At 45.3% G+C, this 21,305-nt stretch overlaps 1 protein-coding gene across 1 annotated transcript in view; it reads left to right on the top strand.

The window, feature by feature from the left end:
* Nucleotides 1-3,430: 3,430 nt before the first annotated feature.
* The window catches only part of LOC147617310 (uncharacterized), a 44,789-nt gene continuing 26,914 nt past the window's right edge, over nucleotides 3,431-21,305 (top strand). Inside the window, exons 1-3 of the mRNA XM_086776960.1 lie at nucleotides 3,431-3,872; nucleotides 5,255-5,407; nucleotides 19,925-20,018. Of these exons, the coding sequence (XP_086633086.1) occupies nucleotides 3,555-3,872; nucleotides 5,255-5,407; nucleotides 19,925-20,018 (565 nt within the window). The 5' untranslated portion in view covers nucleotides 3,431-3,554. The remainder of the gene's footprint in view (nucleotides 3,873-5,254; nucleotides 5,408-19,924; nucleotides 20,019-21,305) is intronic.

Consider the following 21,305-nt stretch of genomic DNA (forward strand, 5'->3'; position numbering starts at 1 on the left):
TTCTTGTTACAAAAATTCCTAGTCACCCACAGAAAATCTTCCCCTTACTATCCCCAAGCCAATGGCCAAGCGGAGAGCACAAATAAAGTCCTTTGTGCCATCTTGACCAAAATAGTTGAGGTCAGCCGCGCAGTGATTGGGAATAAAAATTACCCGCTGCACTTTGGGCATATCGCACATCCTATAGGACAACCACAAGTGCAACACCCTTCAGTTTAACCTATGGTACCGAAGCGATCATGCCTATGGAGTTCTTGGTATCCAAATTGAAAATTGCTTTAGGTTGTCACCTTTTTGAGCTAGAAAGGCTTGATGAAATACGCCTCCTCACTGTATACAGTAATGATTGTGGAAAAACTGAGGCATAAACAGTGGTTTGACGACAAACTCCAAGACAAACAAATGAATGAGGACAACACGGTCCTCCTCTACAGCACAAAAAACCACAAAAAGAAACTCAAATTCAAAGGCTTAGGACCCTTCCTAATCACACTGAGATAACCCTACCAAACGTAGTGCGCATAGAAATGCTCGATGGCGTCGAGATGGCGGGATACTTCAATGGTAGCAAATGGTTCTATGTTTAGGCACAATCACAAATTTGTTCCACATTGGAAATAACCCCTTGGAAGGGAAGTTTTACGTAATGCCTATAGGAACCATGCATAAAGAAATTCTAGGGCGTGGATGGATGGGACACAACCACTACCAAATCGATTTGGGACGCAAGGACGGCCACCCTACCCTCCGCCCACGTTACAGTCCTAATGATAGGACGAAGAACCCTTGCCCTCCGATAACCCACCCCGAGTTGATAACCCCCTTCCCTAACCACTATCATTCCACTAATGAGCCACCCCCATCCTCGTCACCTCCTCATCAACCTCCCCGCCTCACACCGTCCCAATTGCCACCATCTCCACCACCCCCAGCAACCACCCTTTCTCTCTTTCCCTTACAATCCTCTACACCCCCTCAAATACCCATTTTCCCTCCATCACCAAACACCCCCACCCTCCATCTCCATTTGGGTCTCCCCCTTAACCTCAAAGACATTTCCTCAATGTCGACAAGGCCCTCACCTCTCCTTAACACAACCCTTGCCCCCACGGTACCCTCTTCGTCGACCGCCCCTCCACCCTCATCAAAATCACACCCTGACTTCCCTTCCCCGCACCTCTAGAGGAAGGCGAAATCCCCCCACCTCCAACACAGGAGAATGAAGAGGTGGACACACCCCTCAACCCCCTCAATTGGCACAATCCCTTGGATCATACACGGAGTTTGAGCAGGCCATCAACATCCTACTCGGTCGACAACTCTAAGAAGGCCCCATCAGTAGGGTGACCGACCGTATGGACATCCATGTCCTTTGGCCCTACTTGGATGCCAAGCATAGCGCATGGAGGCAACAGCACCCCCATCGTCAAACGAGGAGGTTACCAGAGCGACCCCCCTCCATTGCTCGCCCCATCACTTTTGAACTTATGGGCGAGCATCCTGCCTGACGTTGGCCCTTTCTTCTCAAACCATTTATCTAGGAGCAGTATTGCAAGGCGCCCCTTCATCTACAGATCGACCCCGACTACTTGCCCATCCGCCATCGAACCCGGTACAACTTTCCATGGTTCACCCCACCGACATCGCAAACCCCCTGCACCGAGGCCACCATGCTCACGAAGATCCACACCTTCATCGGCAAATGTGGCTACCATCCGCTTCTTCCACCTCATTATTACACTTTTGGAAGCCTTCTTGGATTGGAACCACTACCACGAGGGCAACCAAGGCCTCGCCTTCGACCTCAACAAAGCCCCCACTCTGAAGTAGTTATTCGACTACTACGAGCACATACAATGGATGCCCACCTGGCAGCACAGACCTTCGAAGATATGATGGAGACCACTTTTTGGACAAGCTACAAGGTCTTCCATCAATCCTCCCCACACCCCAAGTCGTGCTTCGACTTTATCCGCACCTACTTTATCTACCGCTAAGTACCCTTGCGAGCTCCGAGGACGGATCTGAATTAGGGAGGGGGGTATGTTAACCACGCTGGTTAACATCATTTTTCAAGCGTGGTTACGCTTCTTGTAATCCATTGTTATGTAAGCGCGCGCTAAGCCCTCAATGAAAAAGATATATGGGATAATCGAGCATATGACTTGTGTAATGCAGGTCACACAAGAAGGAGCCTAGATGTACATAGAGCTAGGAAGTTAGTTTTGGGCCCCCAATCGTAAATGGGCAGTCAACCATTGTAAAAAGAGAGCTCATGTATATAAGTGATTTATGAAATATGAAAAGGGACAATCCCATTATCATAATTGAGTCTTGCCTTCTCTCTCTCTCTCTCTCTCATGGCTATGGTGGTAGCTTGTATTGGTTAATGCATGCTTGCTTGATTGTGGTGTGTGCATGTAGGAGATGATTCTTGCCTTGTCTGCTCTCCCCCTTCTTCTTGTCTCTTTCTCAAGATCCCTCTTGCATACACAAAGGCATGGAGTAGAGGTAGAACTTTTTATAGCTCCCTTCCTCTTTGCTCTCTCTACCTAGCTTGTGGAAGCTCCATTTGAGTGACACAAGTGGAGTTGGAGTGAGCCCCTAACGACCTTACATCGGGGAGTTAACCCTCATTAGGGTTGGCTAAGTGCTAGTCTCCGAGTCGACCCTTGCATGGCATCTATCTCTTCTTCTCTCCCTCTCTTGTGCAAGGTAGCATGTTGATTTGGTTAACACTCAAACAATGTATAATGTATTTATAGGTATTAAGGCCTTATCTTCTGACCTAACCCTTAATAAGGGACGTTCACACCAAAATAACGTAGATACAGTCTACACCACGAAGGCTCAGATAATTCCAATAGATAAAAAGTGTCCATAGAAATCTCATCATGAAATACTGAAACATAGATGGTATACCACTTTCCAAAATATCAAGCATGGGGCTGATGAGTATGGTTGAGGGGTCTCCCTTAGCTATGTCACGTGGAAAGGTAGCTCGATAGTGATGGAGCATGTCTTGGATTTGGAGCTGATGAAAGGATAATGGTCGACATCCTGGGAGGGCATCGAGCATGCTGGAACTGCAGAGGCCCAGTCTGAGGAGGTAACTCCTCTCGGCGGACGAGGTGAGTTCGGAGGTAACTCCTCTCGGGCGAGAGGCCGAGTCTGAGGAGGTAACTCCTCTCGGCGGACGAGGTGAGTTCGGAGGTAACTCCTCTCGGGCGAGAGGCCGAGTCTGAGGAGGTAACTCCTCTCGGCGGACGAGGTGAGTTCGGAGGTAACTCCTCTCGGGCGAGGTGGGTCTGGAGTAGCCCAAGGTGGATCCACGAGATCCATTGTATGGGTGTCATCCTCCACTTGGGTCTGGAAGACGCTCGTGAGAGAGAGAGAGAAAAAAATTCTGAAAAAAAAGAGTGCATGTGCATGTGTCTGAGAGAGGATTGTGCTTGTGCTTGTGCACGTGACAGAGACATAAAGAGAATGCATGTGAGAAACCCGACATTTCGAAGACTCAGACTACAGGCGGGAGAGTGTTGCTGGTTTTGGCTATGGCGTCTATGATGCTTCCAGGCACGGTGAGCCTTCCATGGAGCCGCTGCAACAGCCTGCGCCTCTTCACGGTCGGTGGGGGACTCCCTTTTTCCATCAACCGTCTTTCTACTACCAACACTCAAGGCAGGGGTCGCATCGCCACCACCACAAAAACGTTCTGCGTCTCCACAGAGGCGCCGCCGGCGCCCTTGGTAGAGTCATTTCCGCCGCCCCCCTCCCTGGAGTCGCCTCCGTCTTCAGGAATACCAGCATATCGCTTCGACAAGCCGGTCTCCATGGTCGCCGGGGCTTCCCGTGGCCTTGGTTTAGAATTTGTGAGTCCTCTCTTTTAAAGCGATGAAGTGCTCAGACTCTTCTGTTACAAAGAAGCTTTGCATTTCTTCTGCTATGCAGACCATGTGGTTTTTGTGCCATTTGGTGCTTCAGCAATGCGTATTACACTCAAAGTGCGGCTTCTTCGTTGCTTACTGTCTTAATCATCTCGTGGTTTTTGTGCCGTGTGGTGCTTCCTCAATGCTCAATGCAGCCGAATTTCATATGCCGGGTGGCCCTTCTGTGCAGTCGGATTGAGGACGTGTTTTAATCTATGTGGTGCTTCTACAATGCTAAATACAGAAAAAGTAATAGTTTTTAGTGAAAACGGAGCAGGCTCTATGGCAATACAATCCTCAACTCACTTTCCTCAGCTTAGGTCTTTGTAAGATGTCAACTGTGCCTTGCCAAGGGCTCTCATGTTCCCTCTTTGGGTTATCTAGGGCTGTGCATAACTGGCTTGAGTTACAGTGTAATTCCCCCAGATGAACATAATGAACAGGCTCCTTTTTTCTCTCTCATGGATGAACCTTCAATACTGGTATGTATGTGTGGAGTAGGCATTAGCAATGGGCCAGACATTTCTATTTTGGATTGCGACCAGTGAGGAGTGTGTTTAGGCTAGTATCGCAGACATATTGTCATCCAAAGAGGTACTTGTCACAGCCTTGCAGAGGCAGTGGTGTCGCGTTGGGTGGTTAATCTGGCAATTCTTATCACTGCCTATGTGTTTTTGTCATGTGATTCGTTCTACAGGCTTTGCTTGCCATTTCCCACATACTACACCCACCGCTTGGATTGCAGGTGGAATTGGAATGTCATGCATTGCAGGTGTTGTCTTTACATGTGGTTAACACTTTGAACAATCCAACAGGCATGCCATCTATATTCACTTAAAAATTAAGAGCAGCGATTCTTTTGTTTTTGAAATGTAAGGGCCATGTTTTTGTCTCATGGACTTGTATGTTGATGACATGTAGGCATGCCATCTATATTCATTTAAAATTAAGAGCAGCGATTCTTTTGTTTTTGAAATGTAAGGGCCATGTTTTTGTCTCATGGACTTGTATGTTGATGACATGTAATGCATTGCTTTGATGGGCATGATTTGGTATTGATGAGTTTTTCAGCCAAAATTTTTGCATACAGTATTGCTGGCAAAGATTGACCTGTTTGGGGTGATCCTTGATGGGCTTTGCTTCAATTTGTTTGTGTGTCATGCTTTAGACTTGCCATTGAGGTCTGTTCGAAGCTGTTTTTCATTTTGTCTTTTTCTTTGATTTAAATTTTTATAATCAAGATCTTGTCATGGCATGTTTTAGCCTTTTGAAATTGCAGGTATAAGAACAGGTTTTTAAATGGCATGCCACTCTTCACTCTGCAGACTCGTCAGCTTTTAGCAAAGCATCCAGATTCTCCAGTGGTTGCAACATGCCGCAATCCGAACAGTGCAGACAATCTTATGGCTTTGAAGGAACAATATCCATCACGGTTGACTGTCCTGAAGCTAGATGTGATAGAGGAAAGCACAGTGGAGGTACCCATATCGTTAGTTATTATTCTTTTTTTAAAGGGAAATTTTAAGTGCAAGTGCAGTTTGAAACATGCACATACACGACACTCAAAAGACCACCATTAGTTCATGTCATTCATGGTTATGTTTTTTCTTGGTCTTGGTCGTACTTTTCTTTTGTTGGAGAAATCGTATAAAGCATGGAAATTGATTGCAGGAGCTATTAATGTGTGTGTGTGTGTGAGAGAGAGAGAGAGAGAGAGAGAGAGAGAGAGAGAGAGAGTTATATTAATGTCTTCAAAAGACCCAAAGGGTCTATGAGACCAAAATGATGTGTACATAGTGTCCATGAAATCTCGTCATGGATGAAATAAGAAAAAGCAGCAGTAAACTAAAATTGAAAACTGAAAAATGAAAGCTAAGATTTCAGACTCTGAGATTATACAAGATGAAAAATCTAGATCCTACTATGCCAGGTATAGGGTGCAATAAGTGATGGGATATGGGAGAGCTGAATAAAAACAGTCAATCAATCCTGTATGCTGGGCAAGGGTGCCCGATGGCGTGCCAGGATCTCCTGAATCCGGGGCTGATGAGCTGGGGGTGGTCGGGGTCCAACGGGACGAGGGCATGTAGCTCTCTGGAGTAAGTAATATTAATGTCTTCGAAAGACCCTAAGGGTCGATGAGACCAAAAGTGATACAATGGTACCATGGATATACCGAACGATGGAAAATTGAAAGAAAAAGCAAAAAGAAAATGTCCGACACTAGTGTATGTACATGTAATCAGCAGAAGATCCTCTGTAGAGTGAGATATGCTGTGATTATTAGCTAATGATGATACTTGCCTCGGTTAGAATTGATCTTATGGTGGAGAGAATGTCATGTCTCTGTGATGGGAGCATGTCATATCGGTAGAAAATCTCTTGGATCTTCCTTTGTGCAGATGGAGGGTCATGGTACTCTAGATCGTGGGCGTTTGGCTTGCAGGATAGATTGGGCTTGCTTACTAAGTACCTCTCTTGGGTGTGGACCCGAAGCACAAGTATGGGTGGTGGCTCTGATGTTGGAGTAGAAGGCACTGGCATGGGTGGTGGACTCTAATGTGGATGCCTGTACCACGAAGGCCTATACCACGAACAGTGAAACAACTTCATTCTTTTCTTTTGTTGTTTTTCTTCGGAAATCTGTGGACGTAAGTCAAATCAGCCTATCACTTGGAATAACGATTTGGATATGGCCTTCAGACTTTTGAAAGATAAAGTCAAGGAAGCACCTATCTTAGCATTACCCGATCCTAGTCAGCCTTATGTTCTTGAAACTGATGCCAGTGACTATGCTATCGGGGTTGCTCTATTTCAAGATGGTAGACCGGTTGCTTTTGAAAGTAAAAAGCTAGACGACACTCAATCTCGTTGGCCAACCCTTGAGAAGGAGCTTTATGCTGTGATTCATGCTCTCAAGGTTTGGAGACATTATTTATATGGCTCCAAGTATCATCAGTCAATCAAGTATGTGTGTGATGCGGATGATTTGAGAGGAAGGAAAGCTCGTTGGGCAGAGTTAATGCAAGATTTTGATTTTGAGATCCGTTATCGGAAAGGGTCCATGAATAATGTTGGAGATGCGCTTAGTCGAATTAGAGAGGTGAATACTTTGTCGTTCACCGAGATTTCTACTGACTTATTTCAGTCATTGAGAGGGCTTTGCAAGACTGATAGTTATTTTGGTCCATTTTGGCAGAAGATCCAGGACGGGAGTGAGCTCTTAGAGGAAGGGGAGTATGTCATGTGCACAGTGTGTATCTACCGTTGCGAAGGGAGGCGGAGAAACACGGAACACCTCTATAGCAATGCCTTTCCATAGTTTGGAGTACACACCAACATCAAGAAAAAGGGGCACCAGTCAGCTACTCAGTGAGCTGACACAAAATTTAACATCTTAAGCATGAATCCTTATTTCTACCCTCATTCAATTTTCTAAGTAGCTGGAGGGAGCCTACATACATTTGATCAAGACATGCAAGGGGAGATGGGCACATCAACATCTGCCACCCTTTACTCAATTGATACATATGCATATAGGGGTGCACCCTTATTATGAAATAGGCTCACAGCCATAAGCAAAATGATCACCACAGAGAAATGGTGAGAGAACCACTTGACATAACAAGGTTACATTCCATCATGTATGAGCTTTCTGCAATACTTCAGTTTCCCAAGAAAAGACAAAATCAGTAAGGAACTTCAATTCTCCCAACCTGGCAAGCAGTGTGTGACTAGGAGGCACAATCACTTTATGGTCTTCAGTCTGTCTGTTGAAGGAGCACACCACCATACATACATGTTCTCTCAAACAAAACCAGAGGGCTGTCTTTCTCATACACATGAGCTTTCCACAAAATCAGAGACTTGGTTATCATATACATGGGTTTTCCAATGCCACAAACTGGTGATTCCTCATATATATAGGAGTTATTTCACAAAAAAGAGAACAAAAAAGCTGGCCAGCCGTCACTTACATTGCATGGGCTGTCATCATGACAGAGAGCCGCACTCTCAAGGCGTGGCACCTTCTCTTCATTCATACAAGTAGCGTTGCAGCTTCTCCTCCCCTCCCAAACTGGAGTGCCGTGGGCTGTTCTGAGGGTACTTTTCTTCAAAGGAAACGAGCTCGTCTCCTTTCTCTCTCAAACACAGAGAGCAGCTTCTTTACTCATAAGGAAAAAACACGGCTTTCACACCTTGAAGACGGTGCCTTCTCACACAAAGGCTACGCTTCTCCCCTTACTCACATGGGCTGCACTCTCAAAGAACATTAGAATTACAGCTCCCCTTCACACACTGGAAACTACGAGCTCTCTCACACTCTTATAATCCTGGATTTCGCAGCTCTTTGAGAGCCTCATAACTACGCAGCTCTCATTTACACTCGTGGGCTGCAGCTCTCCCTCTCACTCACTGGAAACTACGCAACTTTCTGAAACACATGAAAACTACAGCTCCCCTACATCAGCTGCGTAGGATTTCTGAGCTTTAGAGTAATGAACTCTCCCCACACACACTCTGCGCTACAGCCACGCTTCCTCTTTTCTACACAATGGGCTGCGCACTTTCCTGAGAATCTTAAAGAGGCGAGCTCTCATTTACAACTCAGAAACTACACAAGGCTCATTCCCTCCTCTCTACACACAATGGGCTGCGCACGTGTGTTGCGCAGTTCTCTGAAAAATCATTAAAGCAATAAACTCATCCTCTGGGTATTGCGCAGCTCTTTGAGAATCTTAGAGCTGAGCCCTCCCACATACTCTATAAACACTATAGCCACGCAGCTCTCTGAGAGCTACAGAGCCACGCTTCTCTCCCACACATGGGCCGCATAGCTCATTGAGAGCATTAGAACTACGGGTACCCTCTCTCTATCTCCATGAGCTTGCTCCCCTTCTCTTCTTATACACCAGCGTGCGCTGCCCGTTCAACCAAAGACCATTATTTTATTCATAATACTCCAAGGCATGTCAGAGAGCTCCCCCACCTCCACACGGCGCCCTTTTGAAATTGAGGCAAATTGAAGAATTTTTTAAGGCAATCCAAGGCCACCTTCTATTTTTAGCAAGCCTTGTGTTAAATCCCAAGGTGACTCTTCCATTCAAGGAAGACTTTGCACCACCCATACCTTTGTTTCCCATGGAATGCCAAGGACCGGTACTGTAGCTGACCTCCTCTAACGGGTCCCTATCCAGCTTTTAAAAAAAAATAATGCTTTGCATGCTCACATTATTTGTCAACAACCTTGTCCATACATGATAGTGCTAAAACCTGTCTTGTGAAACTGATTCTCATCTCTCACTTCTTCCATTTATTATTTATCCAGGTAAACCAATGACTAACTGTACACATTGCATATTTTTGTTAGATCCGTTCACATGTGGCCTTATACCCCCTTTGGCCCTTGGAGATGGACACCCTTTATTTGTAATTGCCATGCATGAGTGTGTACATATGCCAAGAAAATATTACCAAAAAATACCTAACATAGTTTGCCCATCCCCTAGCCTGCTAGATCATTCATGGTCAGCAGAAAACAGTGTCGTGAGACTCAATGTATCAGATATTGCCATGTTCTCAAAGACACTGCTTTTCACTTCTTCAATTCTTTCATCCTTGTCTACCATCATCAGTCGTGCATGATATAACTTGAGACGCAAACCATTCACCCTTGATACATGTGGGGTCCCATCAAGGTCAGCCAATTGATATGTGCCATTAGCAAAGCAATTCATTACTCTGAAGGGCCCCTCCCATTTCACTTGGAACTTCTTTTGAAAGGTTTTATCCAGCTTACTATTATAGCATAGCACCAAATCACCTTCCTCGATACCCTTCTTCTTAATCTTCTCATTTATCTTTGTCAATGCCCTATTTTGCATCTTCTCATAATGTTCCAAGGCACTCATCCTGTCCAGCTGAACCTCTTGTAACTGTAAGAGTCTCTCTTTAAATGTGTTGCTAGATGGCCCTAGCAGCTTTTCTAACATTTTAACTGCAGGCAACTCAACTTCCACAGGTAACAAAGCTTCTTTGCCATATATCAAGTGAAAAGGTGTAAAACTTGTGCTTGTCTTCACCGATGTACGATAAGCCCATAAAGCACTGAACAGCTCCAGATCCCAATTCTTGCCCTGATGTTCTGTTACCTTTGCAAGAATGTGTACAAGTTCACCATTGAATCTTTCATTCAAACCGTTGCACTGCGGGTAATAAGTAGTAGTAAAATTATGCTTAATCCGCATTTTGGCACACAAGTATTCTAGCAAGTCGGCTCTAAAACCAGGCCCTTGATCAGAAAGAAGTTCCAAGGGTACCCCAAATTTACAGCAGATGTCTTCATAAACAAACTTTGCCACATCTCTTGCAGTAATTTGCTTCACTGCTCTAGCTTCTGCCCACCTGGAAAGATAATCCACAGCTGTCAAAATATAACTCTTTCCCCTGCTGGTAATGGGTAAGGGTCCTACTGCATCAATTCCCCACTTCTCAAAAATGTCAAAGGCCAAGATTGTCTTGCGCAACTCTGGTTTTAAAATTCGTTTCCCAAGTGCCTGGCACCTTTTGCATGAGCTACACCAGTGATGCACATCTTTTTGTATACTTGGCCATATGTAACCCTCCTGTAAGATTTTGTGCAATGTGATTTTAAATGCAAAGTGGCCACCGCATGCTCCTTCATGATTCTCCTCAAGCACTCTGTACAGCTCTTCCTTCCATGGTACATGCCTTAACACCAAGTCAGCCCCTTGCATGTATAAGGTGTCACCAATGAGCTTGTATTTGCAAGCTCTGCGTACAAACCCATATTTCTTTGCCTTCTCTATGTCCTGGGGAATGACTCCTGTCAACAAAAACTCTTCTTCCAGTGTCAGACTTTCACGACCCCGATAAAGTGGCAGATCTGCTTTTAATACATATAGCTCGCCAATCATTCCCTGTGCTGCTTCATGTGCTTCTGTATTAAGAGAACGCTCCACATGCCGAATGCCCCATGCTTCAAACTCCTTCAACAAGCTCTTGATCTTGAAACACTTGTTCCTCAGTGCAGGGTTCTTGCTCTTCCATACTCCTAGTATTTGTTTTACCACCAGTAGAGAATCACCTCTTATGCATAGTCTCTTTACACCATGCTTAATGCAAATGTTTAGCCCTGCTTCCAAAGTAGAATACTCTGCTTCATTGTTAGTATGAGCATCAACTTTGAATCCCTTTTTACAAATCAGCTTACCTTGCTGGTCATAAAGAGCTATACCACCAGAAGCTGCATCATGGCTCTTCCTGTATGAACCATCAAAGAACAAAACATGAGCATTGCTTACTTCTGCCACATTTTCTACCTTTCTAACACTTTCCTCTTTGACAAGCAGAGGGTTTTCCTTATAAGTTAACAAGTCTGCCAAAGTAGCTCTGTTGCTTTCTTCCACCAAGAAAGAGAACTCAAACTCCTGCAATTCAATCACCCACTTTTTCACTGCCTTAGACATGTTTACACCATTGATGAGCTGAGGCAAGAATGTGTAGCTAGTTAGGAATACAAATGGCTTTGTCAAAAGATATTGGCGAAACCGTCGGCAAGCAAACACCACACTTACCATTACCAACTCTATTTCTGACAATCCCCTCTCTGCTACTGACTTTACCCTACTAGCACAATAGACGGGGTGCATATATTGGCTCCCCTTCCCTTTTTGCAGCAACATAGCACCAATAGCATCCTCTCCTAGTGAAGGATTCACATAAAAAACCTGTTCCCAATCTGGAGCCTGCACCGCTGTCATCTCCCCTAACTCTCCGAAACTCTTCTTCACACTTGTCATCCCATTGCAAAGGATCGTGCTTTGCCACCTGTTGTAATGGATATAAAAGCTGTGAGGACAATGAAATGAATCTTGACATGTACTTTACCTTCTGAATAAATGTTGCCAACTGTTTTGTAGACTCTGGAGAAGGAAGAAGCATGATTGCCTTGACCTTGTCTGGATCAGCCTCAATGCCATTTTCTGACACCATATGACCCAACAATTTTACCCTTGGTTTTGCAAAGAAACACTTCTTGGGATTGAGTTGGCCACCACAATCATTATATCGTTCTAGCACCATTTCCAGCTTTTCACAGTGATCCATTCGTGTGCTGTAGACACAAAAATCATCAATGAAATCCTGTACACATTTTCCAATGAATGGCAGAAGCGCCCAATTTGCTCTCTTTTGATAGTGAGCTGGACCATTTGTTAGCCCAAATGGTAGTACTGTATAGCAAAAGCAGCCCCATGGCGTAATCTGGAGCAATCTTCAACTGGAAATAGCCTGAAAACCCATCACACACACTGTATCTTTCATGACCCGCCACTGAATCCAGGATTTGATCAATGAAAGGTAGTGGGTATGGATCCTTCTTTGTAGCTGCATTCAAAGGTTTGAAATCCACACAAACCCTCCATTTTCCGTCCTTTTTTGGAGTGATCATGACTGGGCTCACCCACTCTGTTGTCTCCACAGGGCATATAAAACCAGCCTTTAGTAGTTTGTCCACCTCTTCTCGCAAAGCCTTCATCTGTTCTGGACCCATTCTCCTTAATCTTTGACGTACTGGCTTGGCTCCTTCCTTTAGCTCTATGTGCAAATCTTCCCCTTTGAAGCCCCGAACTTCTTCATACGATGTGATGAATAAATCTGGATATGTTGACAACATCTTTAAATACTTCTCCTTCTCCATGACTGAGAGATCTGTGCTAATCATCCTGGCCATCAATTCGTGTTTCTCGTGTGGCTTCACCTGAGGTTGCATTAGCTCTTCAATCACCTCATATGGGCCCTTGGACTCATCTTCAATCCCTTTCATGGATGCGACTATGCTGGTCTGCTCAAGGATCCTGTCCACCATCAGAAATGCCACCTTTACCTCTCCCTCACTACTAGTGGTGGTGCCACTGTCCCCATCTGACACAGTGGAAGACTCTTCACTACTTGAATTCTCCCCCTCTTCATAATCTTCATCTAGTGGCTTCCTGCTACTCATGTCAAATAATCTTTTGCCCCCTGTCTCCCCATATAAGCTGATTGTACCGTGTCTCCAATCTTGAACGGCCCGCACTGCGCGTAGCCATGGTCTTCCAAGGATGATAGGATAAGCCCCTAATCCTGCTGGCATTACATGAAAATCCACTACCGTTTTAACTGCATAGGCTTCGATTTCCAAGCTCTTCACTACCCCTAAACACTTGATCTTTTGATGGTTTGCCAGTCGTATGCGGAATCCTGAGACTCCTTCTACAGTCAGGCCCATCTTTTCTACACACGTTTGAGTGATTACACAAATTTGTGCACCACCATCCACGTATCCCTGCCCAAGATTCTTCCTCTTGTGCCAAACATCTACTATGGGACAAATGTCTGAAGACTCATCAATGGCCAACACTCTCACTGACCCTCTGTTGGGTTCCTTCCCCAGCGGACTGACTAGTTTCTTCCATTGGCGCTTCAGCTTCGGTATCATTTCCACTAGTTGTCCAAAGGTCACGTCTGCCTTCCTATTGCTCAGGTCCTGTTTCAAGTCATAGCTATCCTGCCCTTCCCCTAGTGGAGAATCTGAGACGTGAAATTTTCGGCGGGCTCTCCTTTTCCTTTTAGCTTTTACATCTTCACCCTCATGACTCTTCCCTTTCTTCCTATTGGGACCTGCTTCATTTCTTCCTTCTTTATCCTCTGTGGTTCTCTTCCCAATAGACATTACTAATGTATCTTCCAACATTGCTGCCTTCTCCAAGGTGACCACACTTAACACTTTTGTCTTTCCCTTGTCCTCCTTGGTCAATCCACTAGGTCCTGCCTCACCCTTAATCTCTATGCCATAATCATTTGACCGGTTCGGCAACTGTGCAGGCAATGGATACATGTCTCCACCCATTCTTGGTGGTTTATCACATTGTGGGCTGATGTGGCCAAGCTCTCCACAGTTATAGCATGTGGGCAACTGCCTCCAACCCCTGCCGTTATTCTGTCCACCAAAACCATTCTTTGGTTGTCCTTCACCTCCTGGCTGATTTGCAAGTCTCACACGACCTCGATTATTTCCCACATTGCTTAACATATTTAGGCTAAGATTCTTCATCAAATCAACCACTTGCCTCAAGTCCTGCCTCAGTTCATCATCTTGTGCTGCAGTAGTGACCATTGCTGGCACAACTTGAGTAGTTACTGAAACCGCATCTGCCGGATGAACCTCCTCTGGAACCCGACTTTGCATGGAATCCATTTGCTTCATCTCTGACACCATAGGTAGTGAGCTCACTCCCAATTGAGTTAGTCTGTTCAACTTCCACTCTTTGTTCCTTGCCACCTCCAATGTATCCTCGTATGTTCTTGGCTTCTTCAATTCTACCCTCCAACGCAGGTTTTCCTTGAGGCCAACCAAGAACCGATCCTTCTTCATCATATCTGGTGGGGGCACTTGTGGCTGCAAGGCTTGACACAAGCTCTCCCATAATATGGAAAACTTCTTGATGTAATCCTCAATGGGCTCCGCTTTTCTTTGTCTCAATTCTTGTATTTCATGCCAAACTTTGTCTGGATCTTTCACCTTCACAAACTGTGCTGTTAAAGCTTGTCGGACATTATCCCATGTCAATGGCATAGGTGGATCAGCCCTCTGCAACTCCTCCTCATAACCCTTACACCAGCTCCGTGCATCACCCTTCAAACAGATTTGCAAAAGGCGTAACATTTGAGCGGGTATCTGGATATGGTTGCTTATGCACGCAACTTCCATGTTTTCTAAGAACTCTTCCACACTCTCATCATTTTTTCCATGAAACTCTGGATAAGGGAAAGCCATTGTTACCCAAAAAAAACCCTTTTGACACAGATGCAAAAACAAAACCTTCTACTAAATCAATTCTCAGAAGAAAACTTCAAAACACTTCAGGCTTAGAAGAGGATGAACACATGCACATCAAACGAATTTGCATAGTTGATCATGGGAATTACCACCGGTAAAGGAGACTCCAATATTTCCCTCAGTCTTTCTGGCCCAAACATATATGCCATACGCTGTTGAAAGAAAATTTTTCTGTCCACATGAACATTTATCTGAATTCTTTGGGTAAAATGGAAGGGAGTAAATTGAGGTCCATTGTGATTATCCATTGAGAGTGGCCATCCAACTCCCAAGAGGCACGACTGGCTAATTTCCCAATTCTACCAGAATTTTTAGGCAACACATCAACTGTGAAACGGCACCAATCCCAAGAATTTCAGCCTGCAAACCATACTTCAGTTGGCTGTCCAATCAAGGTAATATAGCACAATTTTAAAAGGCATCTGTCACACAACTGTCCTAGCATAGCAGTCATTCACTGAGATTAATCACATGCACCTGTTTTCAGTCTTGTAAACTGAAGGTTCTTGGAATGCTCCTCAGTGGGGGCACCAAAAACTGTGAAGGGAGGCGGAGAAACACGGAACACCTCTATAGCAATGCCTTTCCACAGTTTGGAGTACACACCAACATCAAGAAAAAGGGGCACCAGTCAGCTACTCAGTGAGCTGACACAAAATTTAACATCTTAAGCATGAATCCTTATTTCTACCCTCATTCAATTTTCTAAGTAGCTGGAGGGAGCCTACATACATTTGATCAAGACATGCAAGGGGAGATGGGCACATCAACATCTGCCACCCTTTACTCAATTGATACATATGCATATAGGGGTGCACCCTTATTATGAAATAGGCTCACAGCCATAAGCAAAATGATCACCACAGAGAAATGGTGAGAGAACCACTTGACATAACAAGGTTACATTCCATCATGTATGAGCTTTCTGCAATACTTCAGTTTCCCAAGAAAAGACAAAATCAGTAAGGAACTTCAATTCTCCCAACCTGGCAAGCAGTGTGTGACTAGGAGGCACAATCACTTTATGGTCTTCAGTCTGTCTGTTGAAGGAGCACACCACCATACATACATGTTCTCTCAAACAAAACCAGAGGGCTGTCTTTCTCATACACATGAGCTTTCCACAAAATCAGAGACTTGGTTATCATATACATGGGTTTTCCAATGCCACAAACTGGTGATTCCTCATATATATAGGAGTTATTTCACAAAAAAGAGAACAAAAAAGCTGGCCAGCCGTCACTTACATTGCATGGGCTGTCATCATGACAGAGAGCCGCACTCTCAAGGCGTGGCACCTTCTCTTCATTCATACAAGTAGCGTTGCAGCTTCTCCTCCCCTCCCAAACTGGAGTGCCGTGGGCTGTTCTGAGGGTACTTTTCTTCAAAGGAAACGAGCTCGTCTCCTTTCTCTCTCAAACACAGAGAGCAGCTTCTTTACTCATAAGGAAAAAACACGGCTTTCACACCTTGAAGACGGTGCCTTCTCACACAAAGGCTACGCTTCTCCCCTTACTCACATGGGCTGCACTCTCAAAGAACATTAGAATTACAGCTCCCCTTCACACACTGGAAACTACGAGCTCTCTCACACTCTTATAATCCTGGATTTCGCAGCTCTTTGAGAGCCTCATAACTACGCAGCTCTCATTTACACTCGTGGGCTGCAGCTCTCCCTCTCACTCACTGGAAACTACGCAACTTTCTGAAACACATGAAAACTACAGCTCCCCTACATCAGCTGCGTAGGATTTCTGAGCTTTAGAGTAATGAACTCTCCCCACACACACTCTGCGCTACAGCCACGCTTCCTCTTTTCTACACAATGGGTTGCGCACTTTCCTGAGAATCTTAAAGAGGCGAGCTCTCATTTACAACTCAGAAACTACACAAGGCTCATTCCCTCCTCTCTACACACAATGGGCTGCGCACATGTGTTGCGCAGTTCTCTGAAAAATCATTAAAGCAATAAACTCATCCTCTGGGTATTGCGCAGCTCTTTGAGAATCTTAGAGCTGAGCCCTCCCACATACTCTATAAACACTATAGCCACGCAGCTCTCTGAGAGCTACAGAGCCACGCTTCTCTCCCACACATGGGCCGCATAGCTCATTGAGAGCATTAGAACTACGGGTACCCTCTCTCTATCTCCATGAGCTTGCTCCCCTTCTCTTCTTATACACCAGCGTGCGCTGCCCGTTCAACCAAAGACCATTATTTTATTCATAATACTCCAAGGCATGTCAGAGAGCTCCCCCACCTCCACACGGCGCCCTTTTGAAATTGAGGCAAATTGAAGAATTTTTTAAGGCAATCCAAGGCCACCTTCTATTTTTAGCAAGCCTTGTATTAAATCCCAAGGTGACTCTTCCATTCAAGGAAGACTTTGCACCACCCATACCTTTGTTTCCCATGAAATGCCAAGGACCGGTACTGTAGCTGACCTCCTCTAACGGGTCCCTATCCAGCTTTTAAAAAAAAATAATGCTTTGCATGCTCACATTATTTGTCAACAACCTTGTCCATACATGATAGTGCTAAAACCTGTCTTGTGAAACTGATTCTCATCTCTCACTTCTTCCATTTATTATTTATCCAGGTAAACCAATAACTAACTGTACACATTGCATATTTTTGTTAGATCCGTTCACATGTGGCCTTATACCCCCTTTGGCCCTTGGAGATGGACACCCTTTATTTGTAATTGCCATGCATGAGTGTGTACATATGCCAAGAAAATATTACCAAAAAATACCTAACACCGTGTGCTACACGCACGCAAGACTAGTTTCGAGGCTTGGGGAAGCTTGGAGCTAGGCTGGCTGATTGACGAGCTGAGTTGGGGATATAGTAACGAGTGGGCACCCAAGTATGGACGGGCGGGCGCTCAAGTGTGGACGCCCGATGACCGGCCAAGAGCCTATAAAAGGGTGGCCAAGGTTAGTTATTGGATATAGAGAGTCTCGCGAGTTTGTGAGAGCTCTATGGTCTTGGAGCTTGGATCTAATACAAACGTGCACCTGCTTTATGCAGCCGAGGCCGGCAGCAATCTCGAGGCCCGCGAGGGCAGCTTCAGGGCGGTATGGGACGTCGCGAGGAGGAGATTGGTCGGTACGTCAACCTAGTTAGCTCAGCTCGTGGCTCGGTGGGGACAGCCAAGACTGTGGGCTTGCCCACGGCTGTCATGGTTGGGAGGTGAGTCAGGCCTGCATCCCCTTGTTGTTTATTCGTTTGTTTGCAGGATTCGAGTCTCGTACCAAGAACGATCACGAGGAGATCCGTGGGGATTTGACAATGAGGAATTAGTTGTCGGAGTAGACCAAGTCACAGGTAGTCTCCCACCTTCACTGGGTGAACACCTGCCCTCACTGGTCTTCTGGGACCGTGCACCAATAGGCACGCCCGTACTAACGCCTGGCAAGGTGAAACACTGCGGAGGGAGTAATACCTCTTGGTCCTCTCGAGTCAGCTTTGCTCCCAGTTTTTCTCATACCTATATGACCTTCACTGGCTCCTCAAAATGTGAGGGTGCGGTCAGGGTAATCATGGGAAATGTCACCATCCCGGTGGCCTTACTAGATGAAGGCAATGGGATGTGATAGTTTCGTTTGACAAGACTTGTGCAGACAACATTTAATTTTAATAATAACTAAATTAAATAAATACTTGACAAGGATTCAAATTCAATCCTCAGTAGAGTAGCTCTTCCTCTTGCACTCCAAAACTATAGGCGGGTACAAGTGCTGTAGGTACAACCGGATACAGGGCAGCAGTTGGTACAGGGCAGCAGTTGGTACAGGGCAGCAACTAGTACAACTCTGTAGGCGGGTACTGGCAACAGCAGTGCTGGACAGCAACTGGTACAATTGCAGGTACAATTGGGTACACCACCATCAGGTACACCAGCAACATGCGGGGGTACAGTCGGGTACTGAACAACAAGTACAGTTGGGTGCCCATTGCTGGGCTGTCGGCTGTGTGTTCTCCTGGGTAGTCCCTCTAAAGAAGTCAGTAATCTGTCTCTGTGTGGACTCCTTGCCAGTCGGGCGTCTGCTCCTGATAATGGACTCTCTGAGCCTGCGGATCTCCAGGAGATAAAAACCCAAGCATCGCTGATCACAATAGTCCATGACTCTAGCCAGTGGTCCAAATCCCTCTTTGAAAAGGCGATGGTAGCGCCCTCGAATCTCATAATATGCTGTGCAGCGAGACAGATGTAGTGCTCCTCCGTCTCTGGCTCTATCCAACAAATCTGACAAGTCCTGTCCCCTCACACTGATCTGGCAAGAGCCTCGACTACGATCGGTGGTGCTCCCATCTCGGCTCTAATAATCTCATGGGGTACCGAGGCCTTAGCCCAAATCATCCTGGAGATCATGGACACAAGTGGTCTCTCTATCGATCTCCATCCATCGTATGTGCATCTTGATCGACTGTGACGATGTAGGCTAGGCCCCCAGATCTGTACTCCATATAGCATAGCCGATGTGACTAGCGTGTCAAAAAGCCACAGCTTAGTGCGTGGCTCTTGAAACTGTACCTGTGAGCACATCCTCTCTAGACCTCCTAGTGCTGCATATCCTCTGGTCAATCTGGCCTCTGCTGCCCCCCTCATGGAAAATGTGGGCCCAGTGAACACCACTCCAAGATATGTGTATGAGTCAACATGCTCCACTGTCTCCTGCCCATATGTGAAAATAGGCGCTGCTCTCCAAACCCACTGAGCTGTAGTGTTAAACACCATAACCTTGGTCTTACCAAGGTTAACTGAGAGCCCACTGTCCTGTGCATAAGCATGTAAAGTATCCAAGTGCCTCTGCATACCCTCTGGTGAGTCTGCTATAAGCACAATATCATCAGCATATAAGAGCAGAGGTATCCAAGTGCCAGCCAACTGGGCTCCTCTGTCCCCTCGTGTCCCAATATAATCAGAGATCTCATCAATGTATAGTCCAAATAGAGTCGGAGAGAGCGGGCAGCCCTGTTTCACCCCTATAGTGGAGTGTATTGGCTCTGAGAGAGAGAGAGAGAGAGAGAGAGAGAGAGAGAGAGAGAGAGAGAGAGTTTGCTCATATGAAGTTGTTCTTTTCAGGCTGTTGCAAAGGAAATAGGAGACAAGTATGGCCGTTTGGACTTGTACATCAACACTGTAGGAGTTCTTCATATTCCTGATGTGATGACACCTGGTACACTTCTATACATAGTTGTGTAGTCAGCTTTTTTCTACTTTATAGCTGTGTTTGATATTAGTGAAATTGAGCACCCCTACACTCTAGAATGTTCAGAGAATCTAGATACATGTGGTGCATGCTAAATGGAGAGGCCACAGGCTGTTCTTCATATGTGCACTAAATGGAATTTGCAACACTAAGTTGAGTTTCTTGGATGATGGAGTTCAAGAAAGTTCGGGCCAAGGAAAACCAATAATCTCTTGCTTTAATCCCAATCCTTACTCTTAGAGTGCAATCAAATATTTGATATTTAAATTTTCAGCCCTTTTGCGACTCTATTGGAAAGGGTGTTATCGGCAAAGGCTGTACTAATGGAGTTATTAAGTTGCCTGAGTGGGCTTCATAAGGTTTTTTCAGTGGTTTGCAAGTGTCAATTGTCTACTTAGTCACTTAATGGCAATGACAAGTTGGCTCAATGTGCTTTGTAAGGTTTTTTCAGTGGTTTGCAAGTGTCAATTGTCTACTTGGTCACTTAATGGCAATAGTTTGAGACATATCACATTCAAAAGGGGATCATCTCATTTACTTGGAGCTGTTATAAAGAGCTGGGGCATTGCTCTCTATTAAGGAGGAGTAGTTTTTTTTGGTGTTTAAAGTATGGTATAGTTCTTGGACCAGCCAAGACCAAGTATATTGTGGAGTGGCCCACTCCCGAAATGCTCGGGAGCTTTGACAGTTCATTGGATTGGCTGAAGCATACAAGGGGTATATATGCAGGTTTTCAGGTATTTTGATCCCTTTTTTATACCTCTTGAAGGGTGTGAGACCTAAAGGTAGAAAATTCAGGTTCAGAGTAAAGTAGTGTGCTGCATCAGCTCGACTGTATGGTGATGGCTTGGTTGGATTTGTTAAAATAAGAGAGGAGCAGCTAGCTATGGGGGCTCAGAGCTATGGTGTTGGAGTGGACAGTGATAGAAAGAGAGAAAAGAAAGAAAGAAAGAAAGTTATATTAACGTCTATGGAAGACCCCAAGGGCCTATGAGACCAAAAGTAATACAATGGTACCATGGATACACTGGGCCATGGAAAACTGAAAGAAAAAGTAAAATGAAAACATCTGACAGTACATGTGATCAAGAGACAATCCTGTGTAGAGTGAGATATGCTGTGATCAGCTAATGACGATACTTGCCTCGGCCAGTATCGATCTGATGGTGGAGTGAATGTCAGGCCTCTATGATGGGAGTGTGTCATGTCAGCGGAGAACCTCATGAATCCGTCTCCGTGTGGTGGAGGGTCCTG

The sequence above is a fragment of the Cibotium barometz genome, chromosome 37 (assembly GCF_041138505.1).
Source record: "Cibotium barometz isolate CiBa-2024 chromosome 37, ASM4113850v1, whole genome shotgun sequence".
Lineage (NCBI taxonomy): Eukaryota > Viridiplantae > Streptophyta > Polypodiopsida > Cyatheales > Cibotiaceae > Cibotium > Cibotium barometz.